The sequence below is a fragment of the Oryctolagus cuniculus genome, chromosome X, assembly GCF_964237555.1.
Source record: "Oryctolagus cuniculus chromosome X, mOryCun1.1, whole genome shotgun sequence".
Classification (NCBI taxonomy): domain Eukaryota; kingdom Metazoa; phylum Chordata; class Mammalia; order Lagomorpha; family Leporidae; genus Oryctolagus; species Oryctolagus cuniculus.
The window spans coordinates 44912120-44925562 of NC_091453.1; the positions used below are offsets into that span (position 1 = coordinate 44912120).

At 43.3% G+C, this 13443-nt stretch overlaps 1 protein-coding gene across 3 annotated transcripts in view; it reads right to left on the reverse strand.

Annotated features, from left to right (window-relative positions):
• ZC4H2 (zinc finger C4H2-type containing) overlaps positions 1 to 5024 on the reverse strand; it is a 21745-nt gene extending 16721 nt beyond the window's left edge. Inside the window, exon 1 of one of the 3 annotated variants that reach the window (XM_008272716.4) lies at positions 4780 to 5024. In XM_008272716.4, coding sequence (XP_008270938.1) covers positions 4780 to 4832 — 53 coding nt within the window. In that variant the 5' untranslated portion in view covers positions 4833 to 5024. Of the gene's footprint in view, positions 1 to 4626; positions 4734 to 4779 lie in introns of those variants that run through there. The other 2 variants (XM_008272717.4, XM_008272715.4) reach the window with 2 other exon arrangements.
• Between the last annotated feature and the right edge of the window lie 8419 nt (positions 5025 to 13443).

Sequence of the window (13443 nt, forward strand, 5' to 3'; positions counted from 1 at the left end):
TAATCTTCCATCTGCTGGTTCACATGATCGTAATGGTCTAGGCTGAGCCAGACTGTAACCAGGAAGCAGGGACTCCATCCTGGTCTTTCAAGTGGGTGGCATGGTCCCAAGTACTTGGGCCATCTTTGCTGCTTTCCCAAGTGCATTATCATAGAGCTGGATCAGAAGCAGAGCACCTGATTCAGATTCAGACTCTGATATGGTAGCATACTAATATGGGATGCCAGCATCTCAACCAGCAGCTTAATATGCTACACCACAGTGCTGGACCCAAGATTTTATTTAATAATAACAGCTATTACATTTGTGGTGTCTACTATGTTCCAGCAATTCTGATAGGCACTTTATATGCTATTGAATTTAATCTTCACCACAACTAAGTAAGAAGATACATTTAGCTTCATTTATTTTTTATTTTTTTGACAGGCAGAGTGGACAGTGAGAGAGAGAGACAGAAAGGTCTTCCTTTGCCGTTGGTTCACCCTCCAATGGCCACCGCAGCTGGCACACCACGCTGATCCGATGGCAGGAGCCAGGTGCTTCTCCTGGTCTCCCATGGGGTGCAGGGCCCAAGTACTTGGGCCATCCTCCACTGCACTCCCTGGCCACAGCAGAGAGCTGGCCTGGAAGAGGGGCAACTGGGACAGAATCTGGCACCCCTTAGCATCAGCAATCACCCAAGGCTCTTGCCATGAGCTGTCTAGGCTATGGAAGCCCCTTGAGTTCACCAGCTCTGAACTTGTTTAGTCAAGGCCTTATCACAATGGAGGTTCCTTCCTCCCTTCGGAGAAAGGCGCCTCCCTCCTTGATGGCCTGCTCCTTCCGCTGGGGTCTTGTTCACCAGGATCTTTCATTTAAATTGTTTTGCCACCTTGCCGTGGCTTTCCATGCCTGTGAGATTCTCATGGGCCTTTTAGCCAGATCCGAATGCCCCAAGGGTTGATTCTGAGACCGGAGTGCTTTTTTGGGCGTTTGCCATTCTATGAGTCTGCTGTGTGTCCCCCGAGCCCTGAAGATATAGAAAATCTAAACAGACCCATAACCATGGAAGAAATTGAATCAGTAATAAACGCACTACTGAAAAAGAAGAGCCCAGGACGGATGGCTTCACCGATGAATTTTACCAGACATTTAAAGAACTAACCCCAGTTCTTCTCAAATTATTCAAAACAATTGAAAGGGAGGGAATCTTCCCAAATTCTTACTATGAAGCCAATATCACCTTAATTCCTAAGCCCGGAAAAGACACAACAGAGAAAGAAAACTACAGACCCATCTCCCTGATGAACATAGATGCAAAAATACTCAACAAAATTCTGGCAAACCGAATCCAACTGCACATCGGAAACATCATTCACCCGGACCAAGTGGGATTTATCCCTGGTATGCAGGAATGGTTCAATATTCAAAAGTCAATCAATGTAATACAGCACATTAACAAATTGAGAAACAAAAATCATATGATTATCTCAATAGATGCAGAGAAAGCATTCGACAAAATACAACACCCTTTCATGATGAAAACCCTAAGCAAATTGGGGTTAGAAGGAACATTCCTCAACACAATTAAGGCAATTTATAACAAACTAATGGCCAGCATCATATTGAATGGGGAAAAGTTGGAGGCGTTTCCATTGAAAACTGGCACCAGACAGGGATGCCCACTCTCACCATTGCTATTCAATATAGTCCTAGAAGTGTTAGCCAGGGCCATCAGGCAAGAAAAAGAAATTAAAGGGATACAAATGGGAAAGGAGGAAGTTAAACTATCCCTATTTGCAGATGACATAATACTATATATAGGCGACCCAATAAATTCCTATAAGAGACTATTGGAACTCATAGAAGAGTTTGGTAAAGTAGCAGGATACAAAGTCAATGCTCAGAAATCAACAGCCTTTGTATACACAGATAATGCCATGGCTGAGGAAGAACTTCTAACCCATAATTTTTGATTGACCGTTCTTTTCCTTTAACACACAAACAATGTTCTCCCCCTTCCTGCTAGGGCCCTGTCAATTTCTGATGAGAAAATTGTCATTCTAATTATTTTCCATGTAGGTATAGGTAAGATATTGTCTTTGTCAGCTTTCAAGAGTTTTGTTTTTTCTCTTGTTTTCACAAGATTGACTACCATGTGTCTGGTGGAGGGTTTCTTTTTTGCTGATCCTCTTGGTGTTTCGTCAGCTTCCTTAATGTGGAAGTTTATGTCTTTTGAGAAGCTTTTAGCCCTTATTTCTTCAAGTACTTTTTCAGTTTATACCATCTTTCTCCTTCAGAGAACCTGTTGGTATGAATTTTGAAGTTTTTGTCATGGTCCTACAGTGAAATCTATTGTTTTATTCTTAAGCTGTCAGATTTTTTTCCTGTCTTATCCACCTTGCTGTTGAGCTCATTCACTGAGGTTTTATGGTCTGTTGTTGTATTTTTCAGTTCTAAACATTGCACTTGGTTCTCTTTTATGTTTCATATTTCTATTTTGAGACTTTGCTGAGATTTTCTATTTTATCATTTGTTTCAAGTGTGTTGTAATTGCTCAGTGAAGCATTTTATGGTGGATAATTTAAAATCCTTGTCAGATAATTCTAACAGCTGTGCCACCTCAGTATTGGCAGCTGTCTGTATTCAAGTTGGTATCTTGGTGTGATGAGTGTTTTTTTTTATTAAAAGTTGGACACTTCAGCTCCTACTAATGGCCTGGGAAAGCAGTAGAATATGACCCCTACACCCATGCGGGAGACCTGGAAGAAACTCCTGGCTCCTAGCTTCGGATTGTTCCAGCTCCAGCTATTGCGACCATTTGGGGGGTGAACCAGTGGATGGAAGACATCTTTCTCTCTCTCTCTCTCTCTCTCTCTCTCTCTCTCTCTGTAACTCTTTCAAATAAATAAAATGAAATATTTAAAAAGTTAGATACTCTGGGTATTTGTTTTGTTTTAACAGGCCTCCTCTGGCACTCTTGTATCGATTGAAGAAGAGCAAAAGTTTAGTCTCTCCACTAAGTCTCTCCTGACATCTACATTGGGTTGTTACTGCTGGTTAGGGGGCAGAAGTTCTCTCCAACTCTCTGTTGATCTCATCCTAGCCAGCTGAGTACAAACTCCTGGTTACCGCTGGTGAGGGTAGAAGTCATGGTTCCCCAGTTGGTTTTCACTAGGACGGGTCTGTGTTCATTGTAGATTAAATTTGCTTTCAACTAGTCTTTCTCTGGGGATAGGATAGGGTTCTTTCAAAGCCAGGTATGAGTAGAACATTAGGCTTTCCACTTGCAAGCCTAAGTTTTTTATTAGCTGCATTGTTATTGTGACAACTGGCATCCTCTTGCACTGAGATGTCTCACTATCTCCTGATGCTTTTGCAGGAAAAAAAAACTAAATAATAACCCCCTCTTTCTCAGGCCTTCTGCTGGACATAGTGGGAAGAGCAGGATCTCTGCTCTCTAATGTGGCATTTTCAAGCTGGGTGGCTCTGGGAAAGTCATCCAACTTCTCTGAGCCTCCATATTGTAAAGGAAGAGTAGGAAGTTCCTTGATGAAATGAGTGCAAGAAAGTCAAAGGGCCTGGAAAACCAGGGCTCAATAAACTACACGCCCCTTCCTTTTCTTCCCTTCAGAAGAGACACAACCCGTTCAGAGGAAGAAGCAGCCACAGTGCTTTACCACCAACACCACCATCTATAGGTCTCACAAGGCACTCTAAGGGTTAAATCTCATAGTGACAGTCTTATTTCTTAAAGAGACACACTTGATACTCTTCACACCTTATCCCCAGATTCCTGGAAAACACTCCAAGGAGATGGCCTGAGCCAGGGCACTCAGGATGAGGGTAGGGGCTGGACCAGAGGCTCGGGCAGAACAGCGAAGGTGAAGGAAGGCCTAGTGCTGGCCCACGCAGTCAGCTCTGACGGCGCTATTGTGTTCTGAGCAAAGATAACATCACTGCCTAGCCTAAGCTGCTAGCAGAGCAACCGGGTCTCAGATGCCGGATGCCGGCAACTCCCACTCGGCCAACACACCAGCCCGGCACCTCCAGCTTGTCTGAGCAGCTGTTGGGATTCCATCATCAGCTCCGCTACCGCATCCTGAGTCCCCATCGCTCCCACCCGCCTCTGGAGCGCAGGATAGGAAGAAAGTGGCGAGTGAGCGAAAGGAAAACGAGCGCGCGCCATCCTTCCAGCACCCGCCCGCCGGGATTCCTCCACAACAACCCATTCGCCCGCCCCGCAGCCACAGCCCTAACGCGCAGGACTTGGTCCTCAAAAAGCTCTCCCTGGCTCCAGGTCCTGAAGTTGAACGAGAGACTAGGAGGGGGCAAAAATCGACTCCTAAGGAGCAAGAGACACATCGAAGCCAATAAGTACTTCAAAAAATGTGCCCGTGAGTGCCGATCTTGACCCCCACCCCCACCCCAAGAAGAATAAAGCTGTCCTGGGACCAACCCCATATGTCTCCATCTGCGCTTTTCAGCCTTGTCTGTCAACAAGTCTCTCCCGGTGTCTCGCACTCTCTACCCACCTCCCCCCACCCCCTCCTCATCGCTCCTCTCTCTCTCCCCCTTCCTCCCTCTTTCCCTTCCTTTGCAACTCAGTTTTGACTGTTCCCAGACCCCCTCTTACCCTCACCTCACCTGAAAGTCTGTGGTGAATGGGCCCCTTTCCAGCTCCCCTTTGCAAGTGGCCCAACAATAGATACTTTTCATTGGTAACTCAGCCTTTTCCCGCAGCGAGGGATGAGGGGGCGGGGGCGGGGGCAGGGAAGGACGCTGCAACGTACCACTTACCTGATCTCTTTAATACTTTCCAATTTGCACATGATTTCTTGCTCATCTGCCATGCTTTTCACTCTCAATTTCACGTCCCGAGAAATGTACAAATACAACAGCCAAGGGATACAATAGACACAATGTAGCCACCTCCTCCCGGCTTGGGGCTCTGAGGCTGTGCGATAGGGGTTTGGAGAAGGCCTGGGAGCTGTAGTCCGCAGCTCCAGGGCCAGCCAGGCAGCCCGGGGGCCTGTAGGACTACAACTCCCAGAAGGCCAAGCGAGATATGCTGTTTCTCTTCCTGCAGCCGCACTTTAAATCAATTTGTCACAGATAATTATGTCAAAGGTTGTGAGGAGTATAAGGGAATGAGGATGCTCCTCTGGACCGTTGGCCGAAAAATGGAGAAAAATACTCTTGAAGTCAGCTGGAGAGACAAGAGACGTACCCATGCACACTCCTCTGGGGACCCTCACACCTACCCACCCCCAGAAGGTTACCAGAAGTCGCTAATACTCTACTCCTTGGGGCTGGGAGAGAAATCTGCAAAGTAATTAGTTTTTGTGATGTGGAGTGTTCTAGCTGCTACCTGGGGACTAGTAGCTTTGCTATTCAAATAGAAGTGTGGTGGAGGTGGGGAAGAGGAGGAAGGGAGGAGGAGGCAGCTACAATGGCTTAGGGAAATGATGATGGGGGGGAGGGGACCTTCTTCATTCCAGTTACCCATCTGTTTAACAGTTACTGAGCTCAGACTTTGCTAGTCGATGAAGGAGGTACTGAGGGAGACACTGAATGAGGCAAAGATAAATAAAATCAAATATTTTTCTTTTTTAATTTGAGGAGCAAGAGAGACTGAAAACTAGCCCAATCACTGTAGTGTGGTGTCAGGAATAGATAAGCTGTAAGCCAAACAAAGAAGATGTAGCTAGGTCTAAAAAATGACAGAATTTGCCAGACCATAAAAGAGAATGGGTTTTCCAGAATAGGATGTTACACACAGAATGAGAAGGGAAAGAAAAGACTAAGAGCACAGGGTTCTTATAGAGGGTATGGAGATGAGAAAAAGAAATGAAAAAAATGTATCCAGAAGAGGTAAGTTGGAGCCAGATTGTGAAATACCTTGAATGTCAGGCTAGAGTTTGGAATTAAACCTACAGATACATATTTATCCAATACACATTTTTTTAAGATTTTTTTATTTATTTATTTGACAGGTAGAGTTATAGACAGTGAGAGAGAGAGACAGAGAGGTCTTCCTTCCGTTGGTTCACTCCCCAAATGGCCACCACAGCCAGCACTGCCCTGATCCAAAGCCAGGAGCCAGGCACTTCTTCCTGGTCACCATGTGGGTGCAGGGGCCCAAGCACTTGGGGCATCCTCCACTGCCTTCCCTGGCCACAGCAGAGAGCTGGACTGGAAGAGGAGCAACCGGGACTAGAATCCGGCGCCCACATGGGATGGCAGCGCTGCAGTCAAAGGACCAGCCAAGTGAGTCACAGTGCCGGCCTATCCAATACACATTTTTAAGTGATTGCTGTGTGCCAAGTAATGTGGGATTATATTTTAAAAATTAAAGTATGGGAGTAATAAATTAGAGGAATGTCTTAGGTGACTTTCCTTTAAAAAAAAATATTTATTTACTTGAAAGGTAGAAATACAGAGAGAGGAGAAAGAGATCTTGTGGCCGCTGGTTCACTCATATAATGGCTGGAGCTGGGGGTGGGCCAAGCCAAAGTCAGGAACCAAGAGCCAGGAGCTTCTTCCCTATCTCCCACATGGGTGCAGGGACCCAAGCACTTGGGCCATCCTCCTCTGCTTTTCCAGGTGCATTAACAGAGAGCTGGATGGGAAGTGAAGCAGCTGGACCCAGGTGACTTTGTAAACAAAGTACGGAATAGTTAGAGGAGATGAGAGCAGATAAGAAGCAGTTATTTAGGGCATACAGACAAGCCCAGGGAGCTGGGCTTTGGACTGAAGGAGAACTTTGACTCATTCCCAATTAAAAGTGAATATCAGAGCTCTCTCTGATTGAGCTTGCTTTTTTTTTCTGAGCCTCAGTTTCCTCATCTGAAAAATGGACCTAGTAAACTTTGTTATGAAAAGTTTTTGTGATCATTCCCATGATGGTGTTGAATACAGGGCTTGGTATTTCATATGAGCTCAAAAAATTGTGTGGAAAATGAGTCTCAGTGCATTCTGCATGTTCACACTGATTTTGGTGTTTTTTTTTTTTTGTAACTTTTATTTAATAAATATAAATTTCCAAAGTACAGCTTTTGGGTTACAGTGGCTTTTTCACCCCCATAACTTCCCTCCCACCTGCAACCCTCCCATCTTCCGCTCCCTCTACCATTCCCTTCACATCAAGATTCATTTCAATTATCTTTATATACAGAAGATCAATTTAGTATATATTAAGTAAAGATTTCAACAGTTTGCACCCACACAGAAACACAAAGTGTAAAAGTACTGTTTGAGTACTAGTTATACCATTAATTCACATAGTACAATACATGAAGGACAGAGATCCTACATGGGGAGTAAGTGCACAGTGACTCTTGTTGATTTAACAATTGACACTCTTGTTTATGGCGTCAGTGATCAACCTAGGCTCTTGTCATGAGTTGCCAAGGCTATGGAAGCCTTTTGAGTTGCCAACTCCAATTTTATTTAGACAAGGTCATAGTCAAAGTGGAAGTTCTTTCCTCCCTTCAGAGAAAGGTACCTCCTTCTTTGATGGCCCATTCTTTCCACTGGGATCTCGCTCACAGAGATCTTTCATTTAGGTTTTGTTCTGTTTTGTTTTGTTTTTGTTTCCTTGTTTTTTGCCAGAGTGTCTTGGCTTTCCACGCCTAATATACTCTCATGGGCTTTCAGCCAGATCTGAATGCCTTCAGGGCTGATTCTGAGGTCAGACACACTGATTTTCAAAAATCTCCAGGGAAGAATTTGAAGCCTCTCTCTTCTTTGAATCCCAGATACTTAAATAGTAACTTTCATAACTAGGAAATTCTAGCTGGTGTCTAGTTTAATATCTTCCTGATGGCCTTGAAGGTCTCTGTCTTATAGTGCCATTGGTGATATTTAAATACCATCAAGTTGATTGATCAGAAAGCCTGTGAGTCCAGAGCTAAGAAATGACTCCATCTCCACCACGTAAGAGTAAGGACACAGGAACAAACCCATGGAAGTGACTAGTGTGTACTGGCTACTGTGCTGAGGACTGTATAACTGTATATACACTCCATCATTTCATCCTCACAACCATTATGAAAGGGGCAAGTAGACTAGTTCCTTTTTATAGGGAACAAAACTGACTCAGCTAAGAAAAGCAAATTTGTAAATACTAAACAGTAAGTTACATACCTAGAGCCTAAACTCAATTTGGAGGAAATTTTGTGAAAATTAATGAAGGCAATGTATATTAAAACTATATGGAGACCAAAAGTAAAAAAAAGAAGTACTGGACATATGCAAAATCCATGCATATGAGGGATTTTCAAACAGTCCATGGAGAGGACAAGCATTTGGCACAGTGCTTATGACATGACTTGGGACGCCCACATCCCTTTTCAGAGTGCCTAGCTTCAAGTCTTGGCTTCATTCGTGATTAAGTCCTGGCTCCATTCCTGATTCTATCTTTCTACTTGTGCACATTCTGGGAGGCAGTGATGATGGTGCAAATACTTACTTGTGTTTCTGCAACCCAGATGGGAAACCTGTATAGAGTTCCCAGCTCTTTGCATCAGTGTGACTTTACATTAGCTTTTGCAGGCATTTGGGGAGTGAACCAGTGGATGGAAGATGGATTCTCTCTCTCTCTTACTTCTCCTCCTCCTTCGTCATCTTCTTTTTCTTTCTTTCTTATTTATTTGTATGAAAGGCAGAGTTACACACACACACACACACACACAGGGAGAGAGAATGAGAGAGAGAGAGAGAGAGAGAGAGAGAGAGAGAAGTTCTATCCATGGATTCACTCCTCAAGTGGCTGCAACAGAACCCATAACTCCACCAGGTCTCCCACATGGGTGGCAGCGGCCACTTGAGCCATCTTCTGCTGCTTTCCCAGGTACATTAGCAGGGAGGTGGATTACAAGTGGAGCAACTGCAACTTAATCCAGCACTCATATGGGATGCCAGCATCACAGGTGGTGGCTTAACCTGCTGCACCACAATATCAGCCCTATGTCTCTCTGCATTTCAAATAAAATTGATTTAAAAATAATCAAATTACTTTTTAGAAGTTCATGGACAGGCCGGCACTGTGATGTGGTAGATTAAGCCTCCACCTGCAGTGCCGACATCCCATATGGGCACCGGATCAAGTGTCAGCTGCTCCATTTCTGACCCAAATCCCTGCTAATGGCCCTGGAAAGCAGTAGAAGATAACCCAAAGTGCTTGGGCCCCTACACCCATGTGGGAGACCTGGAAGAAGCTCCTGGCTCCTGGCTTCAGAACAGTGCAGCTCTGGCATTGAAGCCATTTGGGGAGTGAACCAGCTGGATGGAAGACCTCTCTGTGTCTTTCCTCCTCTCTCTGTAACTCTGCCTCTCAAATAAATGAATAAATAAATCTTTTTTTTTTAAAAAAAAGTTCATGGAAATGCATATTATGAAAAAACCTATGCATGGTTTTAACATTTTTACATCAAAATAAACTTAGCTTTTAATTCCATTTTCCATTAACTTTTTGAAATATCATCATACATCAAATATAAAGTGCTTTAGCATGTAAGTTAACATTGGTTTGAAAAGAAGCAGATGGTGTTTATGGGGCATGTGTGGGAAACAGTTTTGAAATGGCTTTTGAGGTTTTAAAACTAATGTCTCCCTTTTTCCACTATCCGCACCCTACAAAAATCCTTACTTCATGCTATGTTCATATGTGGTAAGGATCTGGATGTGACTATGTATTGGTTGGAATTGAGTATGTTAATAAGCTAACAGTCTGATTTTTAAAGTAATTTGGCAACTATCTTGTATTTAAATCCTCATCAAAAGCCTAGTTCTCAGATGAGGAAATTGAGGCCAAGAGAGGCAAAGAATTTATTCAAAGTCACCCAGCTTGGCTGACACAAAACCAAGACTCCTGACTTACAGGCTCCTGCTCTTCCTGCATTCACCTGCTCCTGCCCTCTTCTGTTAACTCCAGCCAGATGGTGCACTCCAATATAGAGTGCCTTCAGAGGGCTAAGCATGCCCTATGTTCCCAATCCATGGATATTAAAGGGAGATGGCAATTAATTTAGGAGAAGGAGTCTTGGGAACACCAGGAGCTTAGGAGAAGGTCTGTGCCTCTTGTAACAATTAAGATGTCCAATTAAAGAAAGAGTAATAAGCCTCTTAGTTTTCATGGGTTTGCCTTAGCAAACCAGGCTAGCAAGGAACAGGAGGCAAATGTACAAAGAGAAAGGAAGAGAAGGAAACAATAGTTTTCTGTCCCTTTTATTGACGCAGCACTTAAAATAGCATCTCCAAGCCAAGCTGATGACTTTTCTATCATAAGTGTTCAGTAGCTCTCAATGGATCCAAAGTCTATAATGGATGAGACAATATTTAAAAAACGTGTTAGCAATGAGTGCTAATGCATGATTTTATTAGAAGAACTAATTGATTTGAGGTGGTAAGAATAAAAAAAAAACAATAGTTCTATCAGAGTCAACATCATTTGTATTGCTAAGAAACATGCAAAGAGGTATGTTGGGGTGAATATCAATTAAATGCAAGAAATTAGCAAAAGGTAAGGCAGCCAATCTCCTGTTCACATGATTATCCATTCAGGTAATAGATCAATATTTTCAAAGTAGAGGCCAGAATGTTTGAATTCCTATATCTTTCCCGGTGCTTCAACAGTGAAAAAAGAAAGGAGTCAAAGATGCAACAATAACCTTTGTTCTGTATTGCCTTTCAAAAAGTAGTGCAAATTACACACTTAGCTTCTCATCATGTTTTTTTTTTAAAGATTTTATTTATTTATTTGGGAGGTAGAGTTATAGACAGAGAGAAGGAGAGACAGAGAGAAAGGTCTTCCAACTGCTGACTCCCCAAATGACCACAACAGCAGGAGCTGTGCTGATCTGAAGCCAGGATCCAGGAGCTTCTTGGTCTCCCACGTGGGCACAGGGACCCAAGGCCTTGGGACATCTTCTACTGCTTTCCCAGGCCATAGCAGAGAGCTGGATTGGAAGTGGAGCAGCCAGGATGCAAACCAGTACCCATATGGGATGGGTACTGCAGGCTTTGGCTTTACCAGCTACACCACAGGGCCAACCCCTCATCATGTCTTTTAATCATCAATTATAAAATTAAAAAATGAGCCAAGGTTTTTGAATATTCAGATAAAAAATGCTGGTCATGCTGGGACCTGTGATCCCATATAGGAGTGCTGGTTCAAATTTCAGCTGCTCTGCATCAGATATAGCTCCACGCAAATGTGCCTAGGAAAGCAGCTGAAAATGGCCCTAGTACTCGGGCCCCTGCCACCTATGTGGGAGACCCGTATGGGGTTCCAAGCTCTAGTCTTCAGCCTAGCGCAGCCCCAGCTGCTGCATCCATTTGGGGAGTGAACCAGCAAATGGAAGATCTCTTTCTCTCTTCTGTTACTCAGTCTTTCAAGTAAATAAAATAAATCTTTAAACTATATTTACTATGTACTTATTATTAACCAGGCACCGTGTTAAGCAGTGGAGACCCCACATAGATAAGGCATACATAGTCCCTGGCCTCACTAAGCTTATATTCAGTGAGAAAGACCAGCTATTATGAAACTCACATGTAAATCTGAGGGTACTTGAAAATATTCTTGAGCAAATGGAATTAAAAGGTGATTTTATTTTGTTATAAATCCTTTTTAAATTTCATGCATTTTTTTCATAATACTCATTTTCCATGAACCTTCTGAAGACCCCTCATATAGTTCTACCCAGAAATCAAGGTTATGTCAGCATGCACAGGAGGAGAACCAATTTAGTCCTGAGCAGCAATCAAAGAGACAATCAGAGAAAAGCTTCCATAAGGAAGAGTCTAGTAGGAAACTTGTCAGGAAGGGGCAGAAAGAGCAGGAGGCTTCAAGAACTGATTCATGCAATCAAGTAGCAAATATTTATTGTGCACTTGGTGTATGTCAGGTTCTCTCCTTGCTTCCTGGGATATAGTACATTAGGTTAGTTTAATCCTTGTAATAATTCTATGGAGTATATACAGTACTTTTATCCCCATTTTATGAAAGAGGAAGCTGAGTCACAGAGAAGTTAAGAAATTTTCCCAGATTCACACAGCTAGTAAGGGGCAGAACAGTCTGACCCCAAGAGCCGTGTTCTTAGTCACTATGTTCTTATTTTTAAGGTTTATTTTATTTACTTGAAAGACAGAGTTACAGAGAGAGGTAGAGCCAGAGAGAGGTAGGTCTTGCATTCCACTGGTTCACTCCCCAAGTAGCTGCAATGGCCAGAACTAAGCTGATGCGAAGCCAAGAGCAAGGAGCTTCTTCTGGGTCTCTCCTGCACAGGTGCAGGGGCCCAAGGACTTGGGCCATCTACTACTTTCCCAGGCCATAGCAGAGAGCTGGATCGGAAGTGGAGCAGCCAGGACTGGAACCAGCATCCAAATGGGATGCCGGCGCTGTAGACTGGGGCTTTAACCCACTGCACCCACCACTAGTCCTATGGCCTCACTAAAACCCTTGTCCTCTGTTTGTTTACATTCCAAAAAGATGAGCCAGACAATAAACAACTATAATAATATTAGGTGGAGACAAAGCCACAATTATACTAAACAAGGATAAAGGGATGAAACTGTGGCAGAAGGTAGAATGTTTTAGGTATCATTGTCAGAGACGACCTCTCTTCAGCCCGGACATTGTAGTAGAGACCTTGAAGGAGTCAGACACACAGTGATCTGGAGGAAGGAAGAAAGAATGCAATGATTCTAAAGAAGGAACATGCATAGCCTATGAAAGAAAGCAGGTAAAGCCTCTGGCTGATTGAAAGAAGCAGTGGTAGATAGAGGAGGCAAGCAGAAAAAAACAGGATCTTGTAAATCATGGTGATAAGTTTGGATATTATTCTGATTACAATGGCAGCCAATGAGAGTTTAAGGAGGAGAGGAACGTGATCTTGTTTTTAAAGATCACTATGATTGCTATGAAGAGAATATATTATATGTGTTGGGCAAGAGCAGAAGTCAGAAAAACAGTGAGAAAGTTATTATACTTGTCTAGAAGAGATGGTGGTAATTTGGATAATGGCCATGATGGCATTGTGGTGCAGCAGGTTAAGCTGCCACCTATGACACTGGCTTCCGATCTAGGAGCATTAGATGAAGTCTTAGCTGTTCCACTTCTAATCCAGCTTTCGGTTAATGTACCTGGGAAGCATCAAAAGATGACCTGAGTACTTGGACTCCTGCCACCCATGTGGAAGACCCAGATGGAATTCCTGGCTCCTGGCTTCAGCCTGTCCAGTTCTGGCTATTGCAGCCACTTGGGAAGTAAGCAAATGAATGGGTGATCTGCTCTCTCCCTCTCTCTTTCTACCCTCCCTCTATTTACTCTGCTGCTCAAACAAATAAATAAATAATTTTAAAATATTTTCTAATTTAAAAATAAAAATAGTAATAAATAAATGACTCCTTTTTTTTGGCCTAAGTAATCAGGAAAGTAGCATTTACTGAAACAGGAAG